The sequence below is a fragment of the Myotis nattereri genome, assembly GCF_964212035.1.
Source record: "Myotis nattereri genome assembly, chromosome: 2".
Lineage (NCBI taxonomy): Eukaryota > Metazoa > Chordata > Mammalia > Chiroptera > Vespertilionidae > Myotis > Myotis nattereri.
Window position 1 is genome coordinate 162,350,455 of NC_138076.1, and position 27,968 is coordinate 162,378,422.

Here is a 27,968-nt window from a genome sequence, read left to right on the forward strand (position 1 = left end):
TTTAATGGAGAGAAAAAGAACCTCAGACGTGTAAGGTCCCACTTCTGCCCTCCCTACTGTGTGCCCTCAGGCAACATCTCACCTTCCTGGGCCTCAGCTTGCCCACTATATATACATATCAGATAGAACACCGACTGCACCGGATTTTATCAAGCTTGAAGGGACAGTGTATCTGAAGATGCGTGGTGGACTTCCACCCAGTGAACACCAAACACAGCAGAGCCTGGTCTCCCTTCTTTATTGATCTCTGACTATATAGCAGGGTTCTGGGAGACCGAGGGCAGGGATGAGTCACATGCGTCTCTGCCCTACTCAGGGTGGGGTGGGGGGACAGGTGGCAGGGTGGCAGGTCTAAGAGACCATGGATATGGACTTCACATGAACAGGGCCCACTGTACAGATGCATGATTGATATTTACGAGAAAGAAGGAGGGCAGTCACCTGGACTTGGGCCTTTTCTGGGACAAGGTGGGGTGAGAGGAACCTGAGGAGAGGAAGGGACAGGGGGCCTGGGGGGGCTCTCTTCAGAGGGCATTACAGCAGTACCCTGAGCCCCTCCCCATCTGCCTTCCTCCCACCCCTCCCCACTGTCACAGAGGAGGGGCCTCTTGGTGCCCGCAGCTGGGCCAGTGCTGGAATGGAGAAGGGGAGGGATCCTCTGGTGGTAACACAGTATTACTGGATTATACCTCACCCCCATCATGCACCCTTGACCCTGACCCAGCTGGTCTCTCCTGCCTGTGCTCGTAAGATGCATCCTGAAGGTGCTTTGTTGAGGAGACTCAAAGCACGTTACAGACATTGGTCGGATGGGAGCCTCCAGCCCAGGGGAGAGGAAGGAGGCAAAGGGCTCAGGCATCAGCCAGGGCAGGTTCCATGTCCCAGACCCAGACCAGTCCCAAGCTCTTAAGGACCCCAGGAAAGACCCGCTCTCAGCCCCTGGTCCTCTTCTCCAGTTGCCATGACAGAATGGGAGGAGGGAAGAAGTAAGGGGTCGAGCTGGGGATGGGGCTGAAGCAGTGCAGGTCTGGGGTAAAGAGGCTGCCCACCCCCCATTCCCAGGCCCTAAAATGATACCATGCCCTGAAGGAGCCCACTCCCCTCCCCACGCATCGGGCTCTGAAACCCCCCAGCTTTCTCTCCTGTTCCAGCCCCTCCCAGGGGAGGAAAAGGGGACCCAGACCTTCCAGCTAAGATCTGGGGTGGGGGGCTGAGGGAACCCCCAAAATTTATTGCTTAGAAACTTGGAGGCAAAAAAGATGGGGGAGGGTCCAGGGGGCTGGCATCTCTGACCCTCCCCCCAAACCCTGGGGAGCCTGCAGGAAGCTCCCCTTCCCCAGACATCCATCTGGCCACGGGGGAGTCCAGAGGCAGGGGGATGGGCACAGTGACCACTGGGAGCCTGAAGTTCCCCAGTCTTGCTGCCGGGAGATTAAAGTATGGCCCAATGGGTGTCGGGTGGGGAGGAGCCCTCCCCCAACCCCACGTTCTCTGGCATTTGGCCTTCGGGTGGGTTTTCTCTTCCTCGACCTTCATGCTCCCTTGGAGCAGATGGGGGAGCTAGTCCCGATGGATGGTGCTGATGACATCTAACACTGGGACTCAATGAGGACCTGGGGAAAGAGGGGGAAGTTTCAGTGCTCGGACCTTTGCCTTTATTTCCAGCCTGACTTACCTTCTCCAAGTCCCGCCCAGATCCCCACTCGGTCCCACAAATAATTGTGCAAAAGAATGCCTTGCAGAAGGTTACTCAGCCAAGGTGTGAGCAGGAGCTGCAATCGAAGTCGTGCCAACCAACCTCACAGAGCCTGTGCCCCGGCTGGTTCCTTTTCCCGAGCCCTCACAAAGGTGCTACCTGGATGGCTCTGGCCTTGCTCAGGCCCCACCCTGCTCTGAAGAGCTACCTGCTTTCCAAATGCAGGGACTGGGACAGAAGAGCTGGGAGGATTTCCTGGCTTCACATTCATGCCCTGACTCAGTTCTATGTGCTCACTTCCACCACTCTCCTGCCTGGAAGGAGGGAGGGAGAACCTCACATCCACTGAACCCCAGAGATGACTCTTCAAAATGCCGTGTTGGACACCCAGCTCTCCCTACTCCCCGCCCAACATCAAGACCCTCCCACTCCACCATGACAGGCTCACCTGGGCCGGCCCCAGGCTAGTCCAGATTCCCATTCTGGTTGTGTTCATCTTGGGCAGGGGAGGGCGGGGTCTCCTCCTCACAGGGGGACAGCTCGTCAATGGACATCTGGTTGGTGATGCCTGCAGAGGGGCATGAAGGAAGCTGAGACCAGACTAAGAAGTAGTTTTCCCCAGAACCCAGGAGTATGTGGAGAAAAGTAAGAGATTCTCATGCATCCTCCTATCTTCAACTCCCGGCCACTTGTGGATAGCCTCTCGGGCCTTCAGATTGCTAATCACAATCTCAACTCCCACATACAGGAAAGACTCCCAGCCGTGACCACCAAGTGACCCTAATCTACAGGAGCACAGGCCGCGATGTGCACAAGGCCCCTTGGTTGTGGAATATGGTTGTCCCTGTTCTCTCTCCAGTTCTCATTCTAGAACAGTTCTGGCCAATCAGCTGGTCAGTCTTTCCTGTCATCTAACTGTAGTCTGATCAGCTCTATTCCCAACTCGGAGTCAATGGCTGCTCCAGGGGCTTGAGGGAAATGGACCTGCTACTACTCCTTTAGCCACCTCCTCCCACGGCTTCATGCCCACAATGGTACCCACCGCTTGCTGCCTGTTCCTTCCATTTCTGCTTGTTCTCCTGAATGTATTTGGTCCACGTGGAGCGGAAACTGATCACATCAGGGTTAGGGTCTCCTACTTCCACATCCAGAGAAGGCTGGCGCCACTGAAAGCTAGAAGCAGCCCCCCCACCAACTTCAGAGGTGGGACCCAGCCCACTCCAGAACCACCTTCACCGCCCTCAGAGGGGAGGGGATGGAAGGCCAGCAGGAGGCTTAGGGAGCCTCCTTCTTCTCCTCTTCCCTCTGCTAGGTACCTTCCAAGTCCCTGTCCCCCTCCTCCCAGATTTCACCCCTCCCTCCCCACACCTTCCCTCTTACTAGAAGGAAAATAAAAACAAGATTGGCAGAAAGGCAATAAACAGAGCTAATGGAAGAAACAAAAATATGGTGGAGGGAATACAGGTGCAAGCACATGCGTTTGGTCACATGGCCCCATCCTTCCGCCCCTGTGTGTGACACACAGCACAGCAGCTCTCCTGTTTGGAGTAGGCTGCTCCTCCGCCACCCCTTCCATGGCTGTACCTCCTCCCTGGGGGTCCGCCCTCTGTGAGTCTGGCTCCCTTCTCCCAGAACCAGGAGGCCGGCTACCCCAGTCATCCGCACCTGGGCTGGGTTTTAGACTTGGAGTCCTCATCCACCAAGGGCTGGACGCTCTTCTCAGCCACGTCGGTCAGCACAGAGAATGTGGGCTCCACAATGAAGTCGATGAAACCTGCAGTGCGGAGGGTAACACCATGACGATGTCTTACCGGAGGGCTGGGTAGTGGATGTGGCCAGCATGGCTGTGACCCTGGTCTGCATGTAGAACAGAGTAACCGATGGCTGAAAAGTTCCCAATGAAGGCAGCCTTTGGGATGATGCATTTGTGACCTCAGGGAACTCCTCCCCACCATTGCACGCCCCTGGCCTTCCACCCAGGACCCCATGCCCTGGCACAGCAGGCTTGCCTCTACGGGAAGAATGGCTTTGAGGTTGGGGACGTGGGGAAGTCCTGGCCCAGGCCCCACACAGCATTCTTTCCCCTTCGCAGTCCTCTCCTCACTGCGAGAAAGGATACTCACCAATCTGGGACTGTGCCACGAGAGTGGAAGTGCGATCACACAGCGGAGAGAAGGGCAGACCCAGCTCTGCCTCCTTGTCACCCTGGGGGAGAAGACAGGTGGGAAAGCTGGAGCGCGCACCTCAGACTACCAGACCCAGGGTGAAGCTGGGGTGGTAGGAGGTAGTTGTGGTAGAAAAGGAATGTCCCCCAGGCACTCAAAGTGGACTTGGAAGGTACCTAGCAGAGGGAAGAGGAGAAGAAGGAGGCTCCCTAAGCCTGCTGGTCTTCCATCCCCTCCCCTCTGAGTGCCTGTGACCTGGAAATGAGTGATAGGCAAATGGGATGCACCTCTCATCAACCACTGTTCAGCTCTTAGGACGATGACAATTTATCCCCCGGGTTTGGGGTCAGGTCAGGAGCTGCAGGTTGCTAAATGAAGGTCTGGAGTGGGAGCATGGAAAACCAAGCGAGAGAAGGCCCATGGGCAGGGGGTGGGCAAGGATGCCATGGTACCTGGCGGAAGAATTCCTCCATGAGAGCCTTGGTCCAGCGGCTGTGAACTGACCACTGCTTGGTCGGATGGCTGATGTCTGCAGCGTGGAGCAGTAGAGACAGGGCCTTGGACTTGTCAATCCTGGTCAAGGCAGATGGCGAGAGAAGGGAGACTGGGCTTTTAGGAAAAGGAAATGTGGACCATTCCTAACTCCCCATCACATGCCCTCTCTCAGGTCCTCTCAGGTAACTTCAAACACTCTCTAAGGATACACACAAGCACAAGCGCAAGCGCACACACACACACACACACACACACACACAGCAAGCAGTCCAGGCTCTTAGAAGCAGAGGTCTGGGTTCAATCCTCACTACACCTATCACACACTAGCTGTGTGACACAGAGCAAGTTACTTAAATTTGCTGTATTTCATTTTCCTCAATCCTAAGTGGAAATAATAGTAGAATCTGCTACATAGAATTGTTCTGAGAATTAAACGGCATGCTATGTAAAAGTATTTAGAAAAGTGTCTGGCACATAGTGAGTACTCAGTAGATGTTAGCTATAATTATTATTATTATAATTATTATTTTCTAACAATGATATGCTCTGACACAGCACATTCTCCCACACGTAGGCACACTAGCACACACCTTCAGGACACACACATAGTCCGTTCTTACACACATTTAGCAACTCCCACACATTTAGATACTCCCACTTTTAAGCAACAGTGGATGTAATTATGGCCTTTATTCTGTGTTTTTGTCTTTTACCTCACATGACTCTCTCAGTAGCCTGCTTATAGTAGGAACTGGTGGCAAGCTGTTGAGGAGGGAGGCATATCATTTTCACATTTCACAGATAAGGGAATGAGTCCAGAAGGATTGAATGATTTTCCCAGCATTCCAGAGTAAGTCTGTCCTGAAGCTGAGATGATAATGCCCATCTCAGACTCCCAGCCCAAAGTGCTCTCCAGTATACCAGCTGCCTAGACTGTACCTAAACCCAGGGCCATGTGCACACACATGTCACACACACACACACACACACACACACACACACAGATACACTCAGCTATCTGGAGCCAGGAGAGCTTCTACATCCAGGTAAAGACTTGGCACACCAATCACCCATGTGTATGCCCCCCGATTCACACACCCCTTGCTCTGGCCTAGCCCCGGCCACACCCCACCAGATGCCACCTCTCCAGCTGCTGCAAGGCTGTCTTCATGGACTTCACTTGCTGGAAATGGCAAGACATGTCTGTGGCCAAGACCATCTCGATGACCAGGGCCCGCAGCTCCCTGAATGGACAGAACCAGAAGAGTGATTAGCCCCAGAGCACTGGTGGCAGGAGGTGCAGGTAGTAGAGAGAGAGGGTTGGGTGAGGGGGTCTTGTAGGGATGCCCACTCCTGGCTTCTGCTCACACAAACTCATCCTTGGTGAGGTTGATGAAAATGTTCATCTCGTCATCCTGCATCATTCGGAAGACAGAGCTGATGTGGTGATTCTCCAGCACTGAGCGGTCATTGTACAGGATGGCACATTCTGACCTGCAAAGCCAAAGGTCATCATGGTCAGCCCCCTGTTAAGTGGAAATTCTGGCAACCTCCCCACTTCCATTTGGCCCCTCCTGCCCTGCCACACCCCGCCCCTCACTTAGTCTGGATGTGGAAGCTGTTGGTAGTGCCTGTGTGCTCATAGTCATGGATGGCTGCTGCAAAGATGATGGCCAAGACTTCAATCTCTGACAGGCAGTGCTGGGAGAAAGAGACAGAGGATGGGAGGGGGCCAACCCTCTCTGAGTCGCTGCCCCCAAATCTCCACATACAGGCTAGACCGCTCACACCACCCTTCCATTCTTCAAGGCCAGCTGTTGGGCTAATGCAGCCAGGTTTCTCAGCTCCTGGAATGACCAAAGACCCTCCTCCATTCCAACCTGCAACATTCCCACTGCATCCCAGCACACATCCTGTGAAATTATGGTGCACCCAGGAATTCTGCAGAGTAAGTCCAATCTGACTCTGAAAACTGTGATGCCAAAGGAGGAACCAAAGAGAGAAGGAGGGAAATGGGAGTATACACCCCAGTTATGCAGCCATAAAGCCCCCAGTCACAGCAGGGTGGTCTCCAGGGCACCTACCACCATCCCTGTGCGAAGCAAGAAGCAGTGGACTGTCTGAGTAACGTCAGCTGCGTGGATCTGGTTGTGGTAAGGGTTCTTGTATTTCCCATAGCCTGTCTCCAAAGCATCCAGGAAAGTCATCAAAAACACAGTGGGAATCTGCAGCAGGAGGGAGGAAATAGAGCTGCGTGGAGGATCTGCAGGAATGGCAGGAGGCCCAGGTCTGAGATCAGCAATGCCATTTTTCTGTAGAAGGCAGTGTGGCACAGGGAGAGCACTGGCTCAGCAGTCAGGTGAACCTAGGCTCACATCCTGGCTCTACCACCTGCTGGCTACGCGACCTTGGGCAAGTCACATGCCTCTCTGTGCCTCAGAGACTTAATTGTGGAATGAAGATACCACCTCCCCCCTTGAATTTAATGAGATAAGTACAAGGCACTTAGGAAGTGCTCTCTAAAGAGTAACTACAAGTATTATTATTTCCCTGGAGATTTTTTTTAAAAGGAAAGACAGTTTCCCTCCTACCTTTCAACCACCCACCCCAACCCAATCCAATACCACGGATAAGGGCTCAGAAGCAGGGTAACCGATAAGAAGATGTAGAGAGGACCCTTCCAGCCAGATGTAGATTACCCGCTCCTCTGAAAGCCTCCCCCGACCCAGACACACACAAGCTAATCAATTCTGTCTCGGTGCAGCATATGCCCTTGGGGTATGCCTGCCTCCTTCAAAGGCTCAAGGCTCCTAGAGGGCAGGGCTGGTGTCTGCACCTGTCCCTGGATCGCCTGAGGCAAGGAGGAGAGCAAGGTTCAGGACCTGAGGAAGCTTCTGTAGAGATGAGTGAAAGTGACTAGACACAGAGGACGTGCCACTCATCAATCAGACCCTAATGTCTCCCACCCCCACCCCTGGAGGGCTGTGTCCCAAATTTAGGGATTTTTAAAGGGCTGTTTCCATGACAACTGCCCTTACTGTTTCATTGCCATGGTGTCCCTGGAGAAAAGGGAAGGGAAAGAGGGAAGGGAAGGGACAGGAAGGGAAAGAAGGAAGGGAAGGGAAGGGAAGAGAAGGGGGAGGGAGAGGGGGAGTGGGAGGGGAAGGGGGAGGGAAGAGAAGGAGAATGGGGAGGAGAGGGGAAGGGGAAGGGGGAGGGGAAAGAAAGGGGAAGGGGGAGAGGAGAGGGGAAGGGAAGGGGGAGGGGAGGGCTGGGTGTCCAGGAAGGGAATGTGGAGTTTGAGAAGGATAGCTCTAACTGGGGGATCTACCATGAGTGAACACTAAAGCAATAAGCACTCCCCTCTCTCAGGTTAGGGCTGGGGTTGGGCCAATCCTAACCTGATGCAATTACTCTTAGGGTCCCCCCAAAACCAGTCCTTCCAGGTGAGGAAGCAGAGTTAAAAGAAACTGGTGTCTGGAATATGCCAGAGAACCAGTTTGGAGAAACATGAGCTGGGAAAGGCCGGAGAAAAAGAGGACCCTGCTATTCTCTGGGCAGGATCAAAGGGAAGAAAAGAAAACTATGAAGGACAGGCCTCAGGAAGGCACTGAACAAAGTCCCCCCTGAGCACCTCGGGAAAGGCCTGGAAGCCCTCTTGGGAGCCCTTGTGAAAGGCGGAGCGGGCGGAGGAAGGCAGACATGCACAGCGGCCGGTGGTCCTTACGGTGAAATGGGGCCCAGGATGGCAGGATGACCTTTCAAAGTCCTCTGGAGGGGCCCTCACCACTCTCCTCTCACCCACTCCCACCCCGACATGGGCCCTCAGAACACATGGCTTCCTCTGTGCTAACATCTACTGCCTGCCCCCCCTAAGTCCCCACTGCGACTCTTCAACACCCCTCGCCCTCTACTTCCAACTGTGGTTTTCCACGTGGAAATGTTTTTTTCCAGCCTCTATTCCCAAAAGACATTCCCTCCTGGCACAGGATCTGGAGAGGACTTTAATCCTATATTCTTCTTGGCCGGCCAAGCTGAGGAGCAAATGGAGTTCACACACCCTCCCTCCCCTCACACAGTCCTACCCAGCACTGCCAAGAGCTGATCCTCTCCAGAAAATTCCTTGGACAGAGACTAGCACTAGGTGGGAGAGCCGGGTGGCTGTGGCCAATGTTATCCCCTCCCCCTGCCCCCAGCACATGGAGAGACTCTAGTCCCAAAGGACTGACAGCATCTGGACGTTAGGCCTCTGGTGTCCACAGGCAGGAGGCAGGACAGCTGAAAGGAGGAGGTGAACGGCGAACCAGCCTGGAGAGGTCAAGTTAGAGGGAAAGAAAGCAAAGGGGAGAGAACAGAATCCTGGGCTAGACAGTTACACACCTAGAATCTTAGCCTAGGGCGCAAAATAAGGTCAGAGGCTGGTACTGCAGCAAGTGAAAGAAAGGCTGGACTGGAGTGGGCAGGAGGAGACTCCCCTGATGGTGGGACTAAGTGAGAGATCCTATGGAATCTACTGGCTGGGAATCTTCTAGAACAGGAGTAATGGGCGTGGAGAATCATGCCCAAAGGCGGGAATAGGGTATGACCCAACCTTAAAGCGGCTGATGAGGTTATGCCGCGTCAGCAACTCAAATGCAATGGTCCTCAGAGCGTGGTCATCGGCTGCCCGGTTCAAGGAAAAGACATCAAAGCACCAGAGGTCCAGGTTCTGTGGAGAAGCAACAGACTAGGAGGGAGGCGCCCAGGGGGGCTCCTAGCGGCAGCGGAGAGGGCTTTCCCATGGTTACAGAGTCTTGGGAAGCAGTACACAAGGAGGTGGTGAAGTGGGCTCCTTCCTTCCTTCCCAGACATCGCTCCGTGTTACACAAAGAGGCAGGAGCTTGCCTCTGGAGTGGGCACACGTTGTTTTGAGGAACATGAGAACAATACTTAAAAGGGCAGGCAAAAAACACCCCCTATACCGAGTCTGGAAGTCCCAACGACTATTTCCACCTCCTCACCCCGACCTTCTCCTCTTTCCCCGAAACCCAGGATCACCTTGAGACAGTTGAGGACCGCAGTGGAGTAGGAGGGGCCCACGGAGGTGTACGTTCTCCGGAACATCCTAGGGGGAAACAGTGGAAAGAGGCCCAAGTGTGAAGGTCTGTGGGGTGGGGTTTGACCAGTTGGACATGTGGGGCCAATACCACTGGCGGGGCCTGGAGGACCAGGGTGGCTGGGGACGAGGGACAGGACTAGAGACAGAGGGAGGCCAGGGGCGGGCGAGCCTCACCGCTCCACGAAGATCCCAGCCTGCACGGCGTGCACGATGCTGCGGAACTTGGGCTTCTCCTCCGCTCGGCGGCCTTTGGCTCGGGTCTGCTGGGTGAAGGTGGAGGCCAGCCAGTCCCGCACCTCGGAAGGCACAGCGTCTGACCGCAGCTCCTGAAGCTCATCTTCTGTGTCCAAGATTTGCCTGAGGCACCAGAGGGCGTCAAAGAGGAAAGACAAGAAGTGCCTACACAACCCAGGGACCCTGGGCCCGGCCACACCGCACCCTCAGCAACGCTCAGGCCAGCTCTCTCCCTTCTCCTGCTCTTCTCTCTGTGTCTTTTTCTTTCTGTTTCTCTATCTCATGTCCCCAGTCATAACACCGGTCACCGCGTGAGGTCGTGAGCATCCCAGCTCTGGAAGTGTCCAAGCAGACACTGGAATACCACCCGTCAGGGATGCTAGCGACCAGCAGCACTGTCCAGCAGGAATAAGATGCAAGCCACGCAGCAGGAATAAGATGCAAGCCACGCGTAAGTAACTTTAAGTTTTCCAGTCGCCACATTTCAAATGTAAAAAAAGAAAAACCATGAAATTCATTTTAATGATAAACTGTCTTTAACCTAATACACCCAAAATATTGTCATTTCAATGTGGAACCAATATAACATATACTGATGAGATATTTTATATTCTCTTTTCTAAGTCCTGAAAATCCAGCATGTATTTTACAAATACATACACGTCTCGGCTCACAGTTGCCATATTTCAAGTCTCAATGGCCACATGAGGCCAGTGGCTCCCACACTGGGCAGTGCAGGCCTGAGGGATTCCACACCGGGAGGGAGGCTGGGGCCAGATGAGCTTTAAGGCAACAGTCTTCTCTCCTTGACACCTGTTTGCCTCCATCTCTAGAGCTCCGTGTCTGTTTCTCTGCCTCTTTACCTCTGCAGTATTTCTACCTATTGCTCTTCCTCTCTGCCCATCTCACCCTTCCTTCCTACGCTGACCCCAGCACAGGTCTCTGTCCCCAGCTTCCTCTGGCCCCAGGGTCTGGGCTACTGTGTCTGTCTGGTATCTTCCTCCTCCGTGGGTAGGTCTCTCCCTGCCCAGCATCTCCACTGTCACCACTCTCACCGCGTCTCGTCTATGTAGACGGCCTCCAGCAGGGACGCTGTGTACTCCAGGTTTTTCTTCAGCTCCTCAATGTTGACCTCCCCATTCTCCAACTGCTTCACCATGTAGCGTAGCCTGGGAAGGGGTGGGGGACGCAGACATGCTGCTTAGGCACTGCTACCTTGTCATGCGGGCAGGATACCTTTGGTCTTCCATAAATCATTGATCGTTCTAACAGTAAGACTAAGAGCAGCTAATGTTTTTCATCTCAGGCTACTGCCACTGACCTTACTAAATGTATCTACACCCCCACCCCCACCCAGGTGTAATTCCAGGCTTTTCCTGACTCCATTGTCCCCATGAATCTCTACCTCTTAACACTCCCCTTTAATCAGTGATTCCTGAACATTCTTGTTCAGACTGCCAGGGCTCAGCAGAATTAGGCAGGTACAAGCCCCTGGGGGGAAGTTTTGGGGATGGTCTGTTTCATAGTCTGAATAACCAAGCGCTGAAACTGCTTATTTCCCCCATGAGAGAGGGCTCTGGGATCAACAGAGAGCAAAAGAGGACCCAAGACTCTCTCACTGAGTCTCTAGGTCATGATGGGGAGGGAGGTACATGTCCCTAGCCCCTCTGTCCCCGGCAGGATGGCAAAGACGCAGAACAAAGAGCAATCTGAGTGCTTTCTCCTGGCCTCACTCCATCCAGGCAGAGCTAATGGATTATGATTCCAGAATCCATCAACCAGGACAAAGCAGGATTAACCCCTGCCTGCCCAGGGCAGTACCAGAGAGAACCTCTGGCAACGGGTGACCCATCCCGTACCACAGCCCTGCAGCAGCTCCCCCAGAGCAAGAGTGGTGGGCATGGGGTCTCAGTTATTGAATGTGTTGCCTGAAGGGACAATCCCCCACAGTTTGCACTCACGAATTCTGGGGGTTGGTGATTAACTGGGAGGCTTCTTAGAAGTCTGTTGAGTCCAGCCCAGGCAGTCACAAAGCAAACAATGCTTTCTGCCTTCATGGTGATGTTAAAAAAAAGCGATTAAACTTTTCCCTTTGCTCCTTCCTCCAGCCCTGCCCTGCCAGCCCCACCAAAATGGGGGTGAAATGGTGGCCACCACAACTCCCCACTGAGAGGGGGTTTAGAAACTCAAGGCCACCCTCTGAGTCAGGGAGCAGAAGAGAATGAGTCAGGGACCAGAGGCTGAAATTAGCATCAATTCCCAGGGACACCGGGGGAGGAAGAACAATGGCATTCCTGAAGGAAAGCAGCTCTAGAATCCTGGGGTCTCAGCAGCTCTGGAAGAGGGGTACCCAAAACAGCCAGCCAGCCCCAGGAAGCATCACCAGCCAACTCTCACCTGGCTGAAGACCTGTCTGCACATGGGGCAGGAGGGAAATCAGGGAGATGGGAGGTGACACGGCAGCCTCCTGGGGACGAGGGAAGGCGGGGGGGGGGGGGGGGGGCGGGGGGGGGGAGCGCTGCTTCAAATCCCACCTCCAGCCTTTCTGCTGCACCCCCTCCATGTGCAAACACTGGGTCACTGTTAGAGGCTGAGTTCAGTAAAGCTCAGACCGACCCAGCTGGGAGTTCAGTAGATAGAAACAGAAAAGGCTTTCCAGCCAATGAGCTAGAAAGGGGGACCTGAGCCAGCATCTCCCAGAGTGCCCCCCAGCCATCGCAGAACAAAAAGGTACACTCTGCCTTTGGGGCCCAGGCTCAAGCCAGGCTTCCCTCTCCTGGTCAGTCCCTGTGGCCAGGGGCCCTCAAAACTGGGGACACACAACCTAGGAAGAAAGGCATCTGGTCCCCCCCCCCCCCCCATGCCTGTCCTAGCCCTAATTTTCCACTTTGGTCAGCCCTTCTTACAACCAAACGCTCTGCCCCTAGAGGCCAATGCCCTCCGCCAAAGTTTTTTCCTCCACCTGCCTCTCAAAACACACCTCTCAGCGCAGACTCCCAAAGTGAACAGTCAAGCCCACAGGTGTTCATTTGCATGTATTCGCATAATCGCTAACAATGCCGCCAGCTCTACATTTTTAAAAGCGCTTTCTCCTACATTATCTCATTTTATCCTCACAATGGGAGTGGAGGGGGGCGGGGAGGCAGCAATCAAACCTGACTCTGAGCCCTTGGGCAAGTCACTAATTCTTAATTCTTAATCAGTATCTATTAAGATGTGGCCTTTAGACCACTGGCATCAGAACCACCTGGGATACTTACGAAAATTTTAGATTCTAGGTCTCATTACACACCTATTGAACCAGAATAGCTGAGGGTATGGTTCAGGGATCTGCAGTTAGCAAACATTCCAGATGATTCTCATGCACACTCAAGTTTGAGGACTTTATTTTGGAGCCTCAATTCCTTCACCTATAAAATAGTGAGGAGGATAATAAACCACTTGTGAAGGGCTGTTAATAAGAGGATTAAATGAAATAATGTATGCAAAAGGCCTGGCATATACTCCCGGTCTTTATAAATGTGACTTGAATCGGAATTAACTGACCAGCATCAGGCTGGCCCTACCCAGCTCATGGCTCACTCCCTTCAAATCCAGCAGCGCCTGACTTCTCTATCCCAAGTCCAGAAGAGAGTCTCGTTTGGATGGAAACTGGTACTTAGGAAGTCCCCTAACAGAGGAAATAGGAGGATGAAAATGGTCATGATCCTCCTTTACAAGTACAACCCTCATTTGAGCCTCACAGTCACCTGATGAGGGAGGTTGAGTGACTCGTTCAAGGTCATACAACTTGTCAATCTCAGTCAGGTCAGCAAGCCTACAACCCACACTATTGGAGCTTTAACGGTGCCCCAAACACCAGAAGTGTTGGGCAGAGGGAGCGCAATCTTGTAATTAGATTGGAGAGGCTGGAACTAATTCCATCACAGCTTCTTGAATCTTAGTCATCCATCCTTTTTTAATATAAATATATTAAAATATATAATATATTATAAAATATATTATATCTAATATATAAAATAAAATATATATATTTTATTTCAGAGAGGAAGGGAGAGGGAAAGAGAGAGACATCAATGATGAGAGAGAATCATTGATCAGCTGCCTCCTGCATGCCCCACACTGGGAATTGAGCCCACAGCCCTGGCATGTGCCCCGACCAGGAATCAAACCATGATCTCCTGGTTCATAGGTCAACGCTCAACCGCTGAGCCACACCAGCTGGGCCAGCCATCCACCCTTCATGAAGTGTTAGTGTCCGGCAATCCCTAGCAGACTGTGAGTGTCTTGATGGCACTGACAGGGACTTGTTTATCCTGGCTGCTGTGTGCAGAGCACACAATATGTGCTCAGTAAACGTTCATTAAATAAATAAATGGGAAAGAAGGCTGATTCATTAGGTGAAGAGCTATCTGCCAGAACTCACAATTGCGCTCTCAGCCGGGTTTCTGTGTAATGGAGAGCCTGGGGAGAAGAGTGAGATCTTGGGCTGCCTTTCAACACACTCTCCCTCCAAGCTCCTCTTGCCTCCACCTCTGATCCCGTCCAGGAGTTCCTTAATTGCTCCTGTTGAAATCTGAACCCAACACAATCCAGACACCACCAGTGCAGACTCCCAAAGCGAGAGGGAAAGAAAGGTTAAAGGATATATTTGTCAAATGGGGAGTCCAAGAAGGGGAACCTGGACTCAGGCAGCTGGAAGGATCCAAGTGCTGAACTTCACCTTCCTGAAATTATAGAACCCCCACAGGGCACTTTCTGGCCTGGCAGGGGCCTCTCTGATTCTAAAATCCTTCAGAGTTAAGATCTCCCTTGACCCATCCAAAGTCCTCACCTCACCATTCTTCTGCAAGAAATCCTACTCCCACCTCTACATCAGTTTTACTCCCACCCCTCTGACTCAGTCCTCGGAGAATCTGTCAGGGACGGGTCCCTTTGCCTGCAAAACTGGATGCTCAACCCTGTCCAATCCTCATCCAAACCTAAGGAAAACTGGAAGCTTCCCCAACATTCCTTCCACCTCCACCCCTAACTCTGTTTCCCCACCATCACTTCTTCTCCTTTACCTTCAGCCCCTGCACCATGGGAAAAGCCTCAGATCCTAACCCTTGGAAGGTCCCAGTGTCTTCCAGCTCTGGGTATCCAGCTGGAAAAGGTTCTAGGCAGTAATAATCCTTAAACCCCAAAAGAGCTCAGCTTCCTCAGCCCCACCAGTTCATTTCTTTGAATTACCATATGGCTGATGATCTGGCGATTTCCAAATATCCCTGCGCTACTTCCAGAATCTACATTCCCCAAAAGATCACTTTAGGTAGGGGGCTCAGCACAGGGCAGCCTTAAGCCCAGGGGCTGAGAGTTGTGAGAAGAATCCTAGTTTCCTTTTGGGTTCTTAAGACCAGATGAAGAGATGTCAGAGGAATGTGAGGTCCTAAGGATTCTGGGGGTCAGGAAGCAGAGAAAGGAGGGAAAGTCTACTAAGACACCTGCAGTAGTCAAGAAGTGATAAAAAGGAAGGGGAGGTGGGTAAGGAAGAGTATGAGGTAAAGGGCAAGATGGATGGGGTAAAAGATGGAAGAGAAGTACACCCGCACACAACATACTCATTAAATAAATGTCAAGTCTTAATGGCTCCCCTCCACCAAATTACAACTGGTGGACCCACAGCAGCCTGCCATCCTCCTCCCCTCTCCCTTCCTCACCCCGGTGCCTACCGCCTACCGGAGGATGGGGCCCTGGAGGTGGCTCCTCTGCACAGGAACAGGATTTGCCATGGGAATCAAAGTCTCCTACTTCAGGGCATCAATATGCTGCCCCCAAGACCCTGGAGCCCCTGAGGGGAATGGCGCCCTCTTGGGCCCCTAACTTCCTCCTCCAGGTCTCCGCAGAATTGAGTGACTGACCAGAGAGAACTTGGGGGGTTGGGGGGGAACAGGAGGAGCCTGGCTGGAGGAAGAAGGCAGTGATGAGGCAGAGACCCAGCCCACAGCAACTGGGTGAGAGGCCACGGGAAAAGTTTCACATCTGAAAAGAACTGAAAACAAGAATCTGTTCTCAGAAAAATCCCAGAAAGGACAGAAATAGCACAGGCCAGGCCCTGCTCTGAGGAGGTGGGGCTCCTCTTTGAGGAGAAGGGGTTAGTAGGAGGCTGAAGGGTGAGGGACAGGGACCATCCTGAATCTGTCCTAAGAGGAAGTCTGTAGTAGGAGGGGAAGGGACTCTGCAAGAGCCCCCAGAGGGGTCAGACTCGGTGCCCTCCCAGGAGCCTTTTCCATGGCTGTTCTTCAATATGAGCTTTAACCCACCTGAAAGAATGGAAGCAAGCAGGAGGAGGATTAGAAACTGCAGGGGTGGGGCTTGCTGAAGCCAGGGATCAGGGGATCCTTACCCAGTGACCTTCCAACCAGGAGAGAAGCCCCTATCCCCACCCCCCCACCCCCACTCCACCCCTACCCCCGCCCCACACACACACCCCAAGCAGTGTATGACAATCAGGAGGACTTGCTCACAGACACCAAGAGGTTGGGCAAGTTACATTAACACTCCCAGCCCCAGGTTTTTCATCTGTAAAGCAGGGATTGGGGGATAACTGTGTTAACTGGAAGAGAAGAGAAGTGATGGGATGGCCAAAGAGAAACCCCCTCTTCCTCCTCCAGGCTCTCTTTGCTCTTGCTCAGGTTAGGAAGAAAACCTGGCCTCCAGGGCCAAGTGGATGTTAACACACAGCCCCAGCCCGCCTCCGGGTGGGCTGGGAGATGACATCACCAATATAAGTGCATTGGGCTACGATTGGTCAGCTGAGGGGCTGGGCGGGGCTAAGGATGAAAGCCGGGAGTGAAGCCCAACACATCCAAGGAAGAGAGTTCTGCGCGACTGCAATTTCCTTAATCTAGGGTCTAGGGCTGGGGCCATGTGGAAATGAGGACAGGGGACCGGTGGGGATGAGTATGACAGGAAAAGGGGAAAAGAGAAGAAACAGGCCAAGGGCCAGGATTTTATGACAGGAAGTCTTCTCCCTCCCTCCCCCGCCCCCCAAAAGCAGGGAGAAATTAAAATACCTTGTCACTGTGCCAAAGCCTTGAAAGATTATAAACAAATGAAGTTTGGGAACCTGCTGTTTCTCAGCTCCACTGAGTAATGGGACAAGTAAAAGCGGGATTCAACAGCAAGGGGAGGAATAGAGGTTAAATATCTACAAGTTGTTTTCCAGTGAACTCCCGGTAGCCATGAGGCAGGGCTGCTTCCGAGATGGGAAAAATTGAAACCCACACTCTGTGCCCCCCAACACACACACACACACACACACACACACACACACACACACTGGTTAGTGTTTTTAGAAAGAAAGGACTAGACCCAGAGCCCGAGACCCAGAACTGCCACCCAGGAGATGAGGGACAGTCACCTGGCCTATTCTGTGGCCATGCGTGCTTGGAGGGAGAGGATGGAGGTGGGAGTGCAGGCAGCTGCACACAGCCTGGTACAGCACAAACACCAAGCCAGGCAGCTCCCCGCCCTCCCCTCACTCCAGGCCCTCACTCCAAGCCCTATTACCTTAACCAAGTAGGCACTAACCTCAACCCTCCTACTGGAAGTAGAGATTTCTTAGACTAGAAAAGCTTTGGAGAGGATACCCATCCCTCTGCTCTCTTGCCCAGTAGAACCAAAGCTGGTTGGACAAATGACTGTTTACCGCTCACCCCCCACTGACATTCGTGCTGTATCACTCAACCCAGATTGTTTATTATTATTATTATTATTATTATTATTATTATTATTACTGTTATATTATAACAGTTATTATTGTAACTGTTCCTAATAAGGAAAGATATCAGTAAACCACCATGCCTTCCTGGTGAAAAAAATCACACATATCCACTCACCCACATATAGACACACACACCACATTCTACCTCTGCCCAAACTAAGGAAACTGTCCCCTGGGTGGCAGGCAGGGCATATCTATAACAACTCCAACCAACAGTCCAGCATGGATTTTCCTTTAGCCCTTAAATTTAGTTTTAAAATAATAAGGAGCCCAATGATCATGCCTCCTTTCTGGCCCACCCCCAGCTTTCCCCACCTGCACTGAAGGATTGGACTTGGGATGGGATGAACAAAGGATAGGAGATACTGCCTCTGGTCAGAGAAGAAGGGACTAAGGGAAAGGTGGGGAGAGGGAGAGGGAAGGAGGTAGGGTGGGAGGGTTATTGAGGAAGAGATTAACTGGCTCCAAGGCTCCAAAATCTCAGAAATTGAGAGAATGAAGGAAATTATCTAAATCCAATAGGAAGAGGACATGACTTAAAATCAGGAGCCTTCTGCCTAGACTTTATCACTGTGTGTGTCCTTGGGCAAGATACTCTGAGCTCCAGCTTCCTTGTCTGTGTAATGGGTAAATAATGCACGCTTCACAGAATTCTCACAAGGATCAAATGAGCCCACAGAAGAGCACCGTGGGAACTATAAAGTGATGCATGAAGCAAAAGATTATTTAATCCAATCCTTTATTTCATTAGTTCGGCAAATGTTTAGTAAGAGTCCTCCATGAACGAAGTCCCCTAGGCCCACTCCTGTACCCAGGCTCCCTGCTGTGGAAAAGCCTGCTCCCACCACTCCAGATGTCTGGGACTTCTCCCCGACTCCTTACTCCTGACAAAGGGGTCAGGAGGCAGTGGAAGCAGAAGCTGGAGAATATATGGAGCATGGAGCTCCAGAAACCAAGAACAGCAGATCTCTACCTATCCAAGCACTGGTGCTCCCCTCACCCCTGGCTTCCCATTGCTATATGAGCAGCCTGGCTCTTGCAGCTGGCTGGGCACAGTGGCGGGGGTGGCTCTAGAGATAAAAATAGCCCCCCTAGTGGCAGAGCTGGGGTGCCATCCCAGGAGGTAGCAGGTGGCAGGTTGACATGGCAGCGGTCTCTAGGCACTGGCCAGAGGAGCTGGGTGGAGGGAGGGTGGGGGGAGAATGGAGCAGAGCCTGTGGAAGACTCGGGGTTAGTGGGGAAGGACAGAAACCAGGTGAGTGGAGAGGAAGGAGAGAGAGGAGCAGGAGGTACTAAGGCACAGGGAGGGAAGGAAGGGAGATCAGAAAGGAGCTGTAAAGAGGGTCTGAGAAATACCGAAGAAGAGGGAAAGGAGTCAGCTCACCCCTGCCTGTGTCTGAAGGCGGAGCCCCCTCTGCCTCCTGACCAGAAGCCCTTTCTAACAGGTCTTCCTAGCAACAGCCCAGCACAGCTCAGGTCAGATGAGGAAGGGGGTAATCTAAGCAGCTCGAGCCTTGGTCCAGACCAAAAAAGACCCAATATCCTGGCTCCCAGCCCAGCACACAAATGAGTCCCTTCTCCCTCCGTCTTTAGCCCTTGAGTAAGGGAGGAACTGGGAGGGGTGGCAAGAGGAAGACGAGTCAGAAGGGACTCCCAAGGCGCAGTCCAGAAGAACTCTTTCTCTGCTTCCGTTGTCCACCCCTCTTCTCCCTCCCTGCACTGTTTAATTCTGCTCATTAAGCACCTCCACATGAACCACCCCACCGACCCTCCAAACCACATCCCAACAGATGTTGCCAGCAGATGTCCAGCTTCCAGGGGGCCTAACAGATGTTAAAAGCAGCCTGGGGTGGAAAAGTGAGTTGGAAACTTGGCAAGGGACTGACTGCAGGTGTGACAGGAACAGCACTAAATTGGGGATCAGTGGAATTTGTGTCTGGTCCCAGCCCTGCCCCTCACCTTACCAACTATCAATGGCATCAGCGTCCTCCTCTGTAAACTTTATGGTTCTCAGATGCAGTGCCTGCATTGGAGACACCAGGGAAGTAGGATGCCTGGGTCTCGATTCATCCTGAGTTCAAGTTCATCAACGCTTCCCCCAACTCATCCCTAACCTGGTTCTTAAAGGAGGAGAGTGGCTTTCTTCTTTATCATAGAAAGGTCACATTCTAACCTCCATGAACTTTCCAGGAAGTTCTCCTGAATACCTATCATTAATCCATCTTGCTACAATAAAAATCAAAAACAAAACAAAACAAAACAAAAAAACACGGCAAATTTTCTTGACAGTTCAAAGAAAAACAGAAAGGAAGAGAACAGGCAGAACAGAAAAGTCTTTGGGGGTGAGTCTGGTACAATTTGATTTATTTTAATTTTTCAGATTGGAATTCCTAAAGCTACTGCTTGGTAGAGAGACAGTCTGGGCTTCGGGAACTTGGCAACACTGTTGGCACGTGAGCTCACTCAGCCAGGGCCCCAAGAAGTTTCCAAACAAAGTGGGCATAGAGGCGAGAACTAGGGAGATGGTGCCAAGTTAGATCCACAAGAGCTGACCAACAGGGGAGCAAGGAAGCTAAGCCACACGAATGAAAGGAGAAGCTTCTCTAGCCCCCAGGTCCTGCCTGCCAGAGACTCACTAAGCCCCCAGGAAGCCACGCTCCCTTCCCAACCTAAATGGTGCCATCAGCCGCTGGCAGCCTATTCATTCCACTGCAGCCATAATTATTTGCAAATCTGACTACTCATTGCAGCTGTGGAATCAACTGACCTGGGAGCCTGGCTGCATCCACAGCACCACCTGAAGCCCCCCTTTCTAGCTCTTCTCCCTGCCCATGCCGCCAGCCCTCCCCCCATATGCCCTGGCCCTTTTCCCACCAAGCCTGTTTCTCCACCAAAGCCCCACTCCCATTCCCTCAGTGGACTTTTGCCAGGTCTGGGATGCTGAGGTAAAGGCAACCCTCATCTTTTCTTCCCAGAAAGGGATAAGCTCCGTAGATGCAGCAGGCGCTGAGGGGAGAGGAGCAGCTGCAGGGCTGGGGGTGGGGGTACTAGAGGGGCAAGAGCACTGGCATTGGGGATCTATCTCCCTGCATTGAATGGATGGCATCTGTTTTTTCCTTTTCCCTTCTCAGTCGCCTTTCTCCCCCCTCAGTTCCCCCTTTGCCCCCCCTCAGCATTCCCAGGATTCTCTCCCACTTCTCTCAGACCATTAAGTCTTCCTCCCTTGGGGGACAATCTCATGATCTAACAACTTCCAGTCTCCCAGTTGTCTCACCTGCTCCCCACCTGCTGCCCTGGTTTTGTCCCTCTTTCTCTGCTGCTGCTGTCCTGAAGAGTTAGAAATTCCGTACCTGAGAAAAATCAGCCCCCTGAGATCCAAAGGCAATTACTTGGCTTCCTTCCCGGAGGCGCTGGGAGGATGAGGTCACTGAGAAGGTAACAGAAAGGCCTTGCAGAATACAGGGGTTGAGGCTGGACTCCTAAGGTGGCCCCAAGGGGTGCCTGCAGCAAACTTACCCTGCACCATCACCACCGGGTGGGGGAAGCCCCAGGGTTTCTGACGCCTAGCCAAGGTGAGCGAGGAGTGGGAGCACTGCAGGTGAGAGCAAGAGGGTAAGTCAAAGGGAACAGGAAGAGAGGAAGTGGGACCAGAGAGAGCGAAACGGACCTTGCAGAGAAAGAGGAGCCAAGAAAGATGTGAACAAAGGAGGGAAGGGACAGAGGAAAGGATGCAGGAAGAATCAAAGAAGAGGAGAATGGAGGGAGCAGAGAAGTGGGAAGCAAATCCTCAATGATCCCGATGAGAGGAAAGTCTTCCCGCTCCTCCTTCAAAGTCTGGTGGCAGCGGCCAAAAACCAGGGGGGGATGGAAAACAAGGACTTGATTCGCTGATGTCAGGAACCCCCTGGGCAGCGGGCAGGTGGAAAGGGTCTAGAGACATCCAGGCCTCTCTCCTCCTGAGTCTCACCTGGCCTTCCAGTCCCATAGCACCCCCAGCTACTTCACCCCCCTCCTGGCAAGAGGGATACATGCCACCTCAAATGTGGGATCTGTCTGTCTTTCCAACTGGCCTCCTGGGGCTCCTGAGCAAGCGGAGATATTTGGGTTCTAAGGGACTTGAGAGATTCTCTAAAATAGGACGTGGCATCCCTGGTCATGTGACACCCAGGCCTGGGGACGGAGGATAAGCGCCAGAGGGGAATTCCTCCATTGCTCACAGAGCTCTCCAGTGGCCGTCCCTGGGCTCCCACACACACCGTGTCTTAGAACTGCAATTGCTCTACTCACTTCTAGTTTTTTCACGGAAAAGAGATGATAAGGCGTATCATCTTTTTTTAATATGTTTTTTTAAATATGTTTTTATTGATTTCAGAGAGGAAGGGAGAGGGAGAGAGAGATAGAAACATCAATGATAAGAGAGAATCATTGATCGGCTGCCTCCTGCACGCTCCCCACTGGGGATGGAGCCCACAACCAAGGTACATGCCCTTGACTGGAATCGAACTTGGGACCCTTCAGTCCACAGGCCGATGCTCTATCCACTGAGCCAAACCAGCTAGGGCTATCATCTCTTCCTTTTGACCTCAGTGGCCCACACTCTATCTAGGTCAGCCTTCCTCAGCCCCAGCCAGCCTTCTAGTCTCTAAGCTCAGACACCTGCCTCGCCTGCTCCAGACTACCATTCATCAACAAGACTCTTCCAAATCATGTCCCAGACACCGGGACTCAAACCTACTAAGTAATTCATATTCCTGCCTCTTGAATCTTTATTTTCTCTCCATCCAAGCCAATGATCACCCATTTATTCTTACTCCCATGCTGAAAGAACTCCAGACTGTATCAGAAGTCACATTCATATGGATGACAATGAATGAAGAACTGAGATTCAGAGAGACTGTGTGACTTCAAGATCAGGCAGAGTGGAAACATGAACTCCAACTCTAATCTCCCAATATCCCCAATGATCGTCTACAGCCCTGCCTCCCTGATTCCCTCCAGCCACCTATTCTGACCAGGCGTTTGTGGACTTCTTCCTTTGATCTGAATTGATTTTCCCTGTCTTTGCACCTCCCCTCAGCTTACTGCAGAAATTTTCCACCCTCTACCATCCGGATGCCTCATTCAGACAAAGCTGATGGGGGGAATAGAGAGATGGAAGCCATCTGATGGGGGCGGGGGGGTGGGGAGAAATATAAACCCAAGGAAGAAAAAGTCCCTTTGCTATGGTTGGAAATAAAGGAGGAAGGGCTGATCCGGGGAGGAAGGCACTAAAAATCATCTCGCTAAGACCTGGGAGAAATGATGCTCCTTTTTCTCCAGCGACCCACGGAGCTATAGTTTACCCTGCAATCTTCACAACAGCTCCACAGCCATATGCAGGAAAAGGAGGACAGCAGCACAGTTTTCAAAACTGGTAAGAGCCACAGAAGATCACTCATGGGGCACACACAAAATGAGGACGAAAGGGGGGATAAATCAGTCCCCCGTTCCGTCCCTCAGCTTCCCCTCCTACCCATTGGATCGCCCCAGGACTGTCAAAAAATGTGAGTGTCACAAGCACATACACAAGATCACACACACGTATTATCCCATTACCTACACACATACTCACATACACTCATACATCTCATTCCTACATAGAACAATTTCAGGCATTCAGCATACCCTAATTCAGCATACCTTCCCAACATATTTATCATCACATGTGCCATTTATAAACATAAAAACAAAGAGACATCGTCACAGAACTCCGGCTCCACAAACTCCCCAGCACATATATCAACCTTTACCCAGAATCGTATGTAAACATGTCGAGCATTCACAATCATGAGGATACATCTCGTTCACACATCCAAATAACGTCGTTTATGTATCCTCTCTGTAACTCCTTCAGTCCCAGGCTCTGTTCTCAGGCACTCAAACCCCACACCTTTTAAACATCACCTTCTCAAAAAACAACATCGCCCTTTCTTCCACCCCCATTTCCTACTCCCCGCTCTGCACGCAGGAACAAACGCACCACAGAATCAGAGTCAGACCTGGGCTCGGTGACATATTCAAAGATAACCATTCGTTCATTTGTTTCTTCTTTTATTTATCGAGTGCCTATGATATTCCAGGTACCACATTAGACTGACGAAACAAGATGGGCAAAAATAATCCCCAACTGGGTCCTTGCTACAGCTCGCCTTAATGACCTTGAACAGCAGCTTATGACATTGAGCCTAGACCTTGAGAGTCCTGAGTGTGTACCATGTGGAGAAAGGGGTTGTGTCTGTACTATCCCAAAGGAAGAGGAAGATTCTGTCTGTAAAATTCCAGGATAAACTGAAGCAGAGAGAAGAGAGTGATGCTTGTACTTTCCTGTAACCCCCAAAGGAAAAGATTAAGCAGAAACCAGAGTGGTAGACTTTTACCACTGGAGTGGGAGTATCAAAATGAGGAACAGGTGTATCAAAATGTTGGAGTTGACCCAAATTACAAGCTCCATAGGAGCAGGGCTTGTGTTCATTTTGTGCAGCACTATATCCCCCGCATCCAGCACATCACATGGCACACAGGAGAAAATTAATAGTTGTTGAATGAATGAATGAATGAGCTAAGGTAGCAAACCAATCTCTACTCATAGTTTTTCTTGATTCCCAAAAGACATAAAAAACCCTTCTACTCCTACTGACCTTCCCCCTTACTCCTGAAAGCCCTCAGGTCTCAGAGAAGTCAATTCCTTCATCTTAGGATGAGAGATGCTAAAAACCATCCTGGTCAACCCATCATCTCCAGACTGCCTGCCCCAGCCTCTCATGTCTCAGCTTGAGTCTGCTTAGTTAGGAACATTTTCCTGCTAGGTAGAGATGAAACCCCACAGTTAGGGACTCTCCAGCTCCTATGCTCCAGATTCTGGATTTATCTTTGGCAGCATGCTAGTGTGGGAACAAAATTCCTGGATGCCCTTCCCAGAAAGAAAGTGCCCTGCACAATTATATTATATCACATTTTTAATATATATTTTATTGATTTTTTTACAGAGAGGAAGGGAGCGGGATAAAGAGTTAGAAACATCCATGAGAGAGAAACATCGATCAGCTGCCTCCTGCACACCCCTCCCACTGGGTATGTGCCCGCAACCAAGGTACATGCCCTTGACTGGAATCGAACCTGGGACCCTTCAGTCCGCAGGCCGACGCTCTATCCACTGAGCCAAACCAGTCAGGGCTATTATATCGCTTTTTAACCAGGGGCAAAAACATCAGGCCTGGCCTCCCTGAAGAGAGTCTAGATGTCCTAAATTAGAAATTAAAAGAGTATAGGGGGGAAGGGGAGGGCATAATGGATATAGGATATGTTGAGTAGGGGAATCAAAGCCTTTATAGATGATAGATAGATAGATAGATAGATAGATATAGATATACTCCATCTGCTTTCATTTCTATTCAGTACCCAGTCCTGAGATAATTATTTTCATCCCCCCCCCACCCCCCCATTTCCAGACTAAAAAACCCCTTCCCACTCAAGCCCATTTGGGAACAGGTGGTATTGGGTTGGAGGAAGGGGTGTTCTATTTCCACCTAAAAGAGAGAATGCCTTTTTTTTTTTTTAATATATTTTATTGAGTTTTTTACAGAGAGGAAGGGAGAGAGATAGAGAGTTAGAAACATCGATCAGCTGCCTCCTGCACATCTCCTACTGGGGATGTGCCTGCAACCCAGGTACATGCCCTTGGCCGGAATCAAAACCGGGACCCTTTAGTCTGCAGGCTGACGCTCTATCCACTGGTTTCGGCGGGAATGCCTTTTTTGATCAGCCCTCAACCCTGAGAGTTAGAGAGTCTCTCTCGCCTACCCTAGTCCTAAGTCCTTTTATTTCCCTTCATCTGGTTGGCAAAGCCTCCCCAATATTCAAACAGGGCCAAATCCAGTCACCCATCAACTTGGGATCTCCCTTGATACCAAGATCTTTCTCTGCTCTGAGGAAGTGAGATTGGGACTCTGTCTCGGTGGTACTTGAGGAGATGGTACTTTTCTGGGTATGTTATTATGCATAAGCTAGCACTCTTAAGGTTCAGATTGCGGAAGTGAGTGAAGACCAGATAATCTAATCAATATAATTAGTGATCCTTGTCCACCACCCTCTCCTGTAAGGACAGGTCAACTAACACACTCTGTGGGGGCAGCGCCTCTGCTCCCTTCGTTCCCCAGGTTTCAATGCCTCCTCTGGGGATCCTCTTCTCTCGCCACTGAGAACTTCTCACATCAGAAGAAATAGCTATTTGCCTCCAGGAAAGACTTTTGGTTAGAAAGGGAGATGGTAAAAACTGCTCTTTTGCAGGACCTGTTACCTGGAATAGCAGCTGGGGAAGTATATGATGACCACTAGCGCTAAGAGGGGGTCATCCCAGGATACCTTGAATTCTCGCATTATAGACCCTGAGGCCCCTTTTCTGCCTTTCAACCACTTCCTTACCTGTCCCTCTTCGGATCTTAGTTACTATTAACCGTTACTAGCACAGTTTTCTAACAAGAATCAACCAGCGCTCCTCCCAACAAAAATCAATTCAATCTGGTTTCCCATTCTTCATCGCAGAGCTCATTCCAAGGCTGCGCTTCAGAGAGCCCGCAAATTGCCTTGGCTGGAGGCAGCAAAGGGGTGAGCTGCGAAGCACATTTGGATTCCAAGCCTTGTTACCACTATGCCTGTTCTCCCTCAGGCCTCTCCAAGCAGCTAGTATATGAATCGGACCCACCACCCAGGAAAAAGGCATCATCTTATTGCCGCAGTCGAAGTATTTTTTAAAACAACACAATCATAAGCATCTAGCCACCTCCTACCTCATCTCTCCCTCTCGGCCAGAGCCCAGAAATGGAAGCTTCAGTGCTCACTATTGAGGATACTGGGGAGGAACTGGGTTTAGGGGCTATGTTACTTGTCTTCCCTCGTTAAACATCCACAGCCTCTTTCCTGGGTCCGGGGGGGGGGGGGGTCATATGAGGGAGAGGAGCACCTTCCCTTGTTCTCTGCTTAAGAATCAACAGACTGCGGGGGTTACCCACTCCCAGCTGACTGGGAGGTTGGCGCATGGCTTGCATTTGACCAGACCCTCTCTTTCTCAGGAACAGGAAGAAAAGTTCCTCTCCTCCTTGGGACTTCCCTCATTTACTCCTCCCTTATTCCCTCCCACATGCCCTCATCCTGCAACAATGAGAAAAGGTGCCTAAATGTGCTTGGAGACCCTAGGGAGACGCAATAGCAACAAACAGGCTTGGACAGTTACCTTGCCCTATCAATCATTCTTCACCTCCCTGCTCCCAGGCAGGGACCCTACCCCCCTCCTCCAGATCCTAGGTAGGGGTTCTACCACTTCTCCAGATCCCAGGAGAAGTGCAGAGTGGGGCTCCAGGCCTCAAGAGGAAGGAGCAGCTCAGGTATGGGGGTCCCCCAACCCCCACCCCATGTAGGATGCAGGAGGCAGAGGCCACCAATCCCAGCAGAGGTTCATATGACCCACAGGTTGGCACTAGAATCCCCGTGCACTGCATCTGCAGCTGTGTGCAATCATTCTACAAACATCCCTGTGACCCTCAGACACTCATGCACACACACATGTGATGTGTCTCACATCTGCACAACCCTGCACATGGATACGTGTGAGTCAGCCTGGCGCCTCCTGGATGCTGCCCGTCTGCAGCCCTGACACACTGCACCGCACATCCTCTCCGCGCTGCGTGTCACCGGGGGTCCACATCGGCAGCTTTGCAACTCCTAAACCTGCTCTACCCAGCCAGCACATGCCTTGCACATGTGCCTGGCCACTCGTGTCAGAGCAGTGTGTTTCCTTGCACCTGCCAACATGTGTGCCGGAAAACATCCACCAGCCCGACTCCTGCCCCCCCCTCCCCCTTTTTCCAGGCGCCCTGAGATCCCTTCCCCCCACTCCGGGCCGGGGACTCACAGCGACCGAAGCTTGATCCACATCTTCTTGCTGGGGGCTGACTTCAGCTCCAGGGGTGACGGGCAATCCGACTCCAGCATCTCGGGAGGGCTGCAAGGGGACAGCTCCATGCTCAGCCTCTGTCTACGGAACAGAGGGAGGAGACAGCGCCGCGGCTCAGCCTCAGCCCCTCACCGGAAGACCCTCACCCCCATCCCAGCCCCTTCCCACCTGCGGCTGGCGTGGACCAGCCAGGCCGGTATCTCTAGGCTCAGCCCAAGCTGGCAGAGCTGCAGTTCCTGCGGCTGCTCCTCTCCCGCTGCCCAGCTCTGGGCTCCCGGTCCCAGCTCTCCGCGCCGCCGCTGCCGCGCGCAGCCAGAGCCGCCTCCTCGGTCTCCCCTCCTCCCCCGGCCGGTTCCCCCGCCCTCTGCTCCTCTCCCTCCTCGTCGGCCTGCCGGCTCGTCTCTCACTCCTGGCAGCCACTCCTCCCAGGGGAACGATTGGAAGCCGGGGGCTCACAGAGACAAAAGCGCCCGAGGGCGGGCGCGCGCACCCCGCGCCCGGGGTAAGAGGCCGGGCGTGCCGGCCGC

The 27,968-nt window shown here is 52.1% G+C and overlaps 1 protein-coding gene across 1 annotated transcript; it reads right to left on the bottom strand.

Moving 5' to 3' along the window:
- Positions 1 to 1,198: 1,198 nt before the first annotated feature.
- On the bottom strand, positions 1,199 to 27,767 carry PDE1B (phosphodiesterase 1B). The gene is made up of 16 exons (XM_081082898.1): positions 27,610 to 27,767; positions 27,400 to 27,522; positions 10,744 to 10,857; positions 9,629 to 9,811; positions 9,394 to 9,460; positions 8,948 to 9,064; positions 6,441 to 6,581; positions 5,957 to 6,057; positions 5,725 to 5,850; positions 5,499 to 5,600; positions 4,314 to 4,434; positions 3,820 to 3,901; positions 3,362 to 3,470; positions 2,739 to 2,869; positions 2,145 to 2,264; positions 1,199 to 1,613 (listed from the first exon to the last, which is right to left on the bottom strand). The coding sequence occupies exons 2-15, from the start codon at positions 27,507 to 27,509 to the stop codon at positions 2,161 to 2,163; spliced, it is 1,608 nt and encodes a 535-aa protein (XP_080939024.1). The 5' UTR covers positions 27,510 to 27,522; positions 27,610 to 27,767; the 3' UTR covers positions 1,199 to 1,613; positions 2,145 to 2,160.
- Positions 27,768 to 27,968: the final 201 nt, after the last annotated feature.

What these genes read in the sequence shown, in the direction of transcription:
- PDE1B (XM_081082898.1), bottom strand. Translation starts at nt 27,509, where the DNA reads ATGGAGCTGTCCCCTTGCAGCCCTCCCGAGATGCTGGAGTCGGATTGC. An exon ending in GCCTTGCAGCAGCTGGAGAG is followed by an intron (nt 4,435 to 5,498) that starts GTGGCATCTGGT and finishes TGCCTTGACCAG; the next exon opens with GATTGACAAGTCCAAGGCCC. An exon ending in TGGAGGAATTCTTCCGCCAG is followed by an intron (nt 3,902 to 4,313) that starts GTACCATGGCAT and finishes CTTCTCCCCCAG; the next exon opens with GGTGACAAGGAGGCAGAGCT.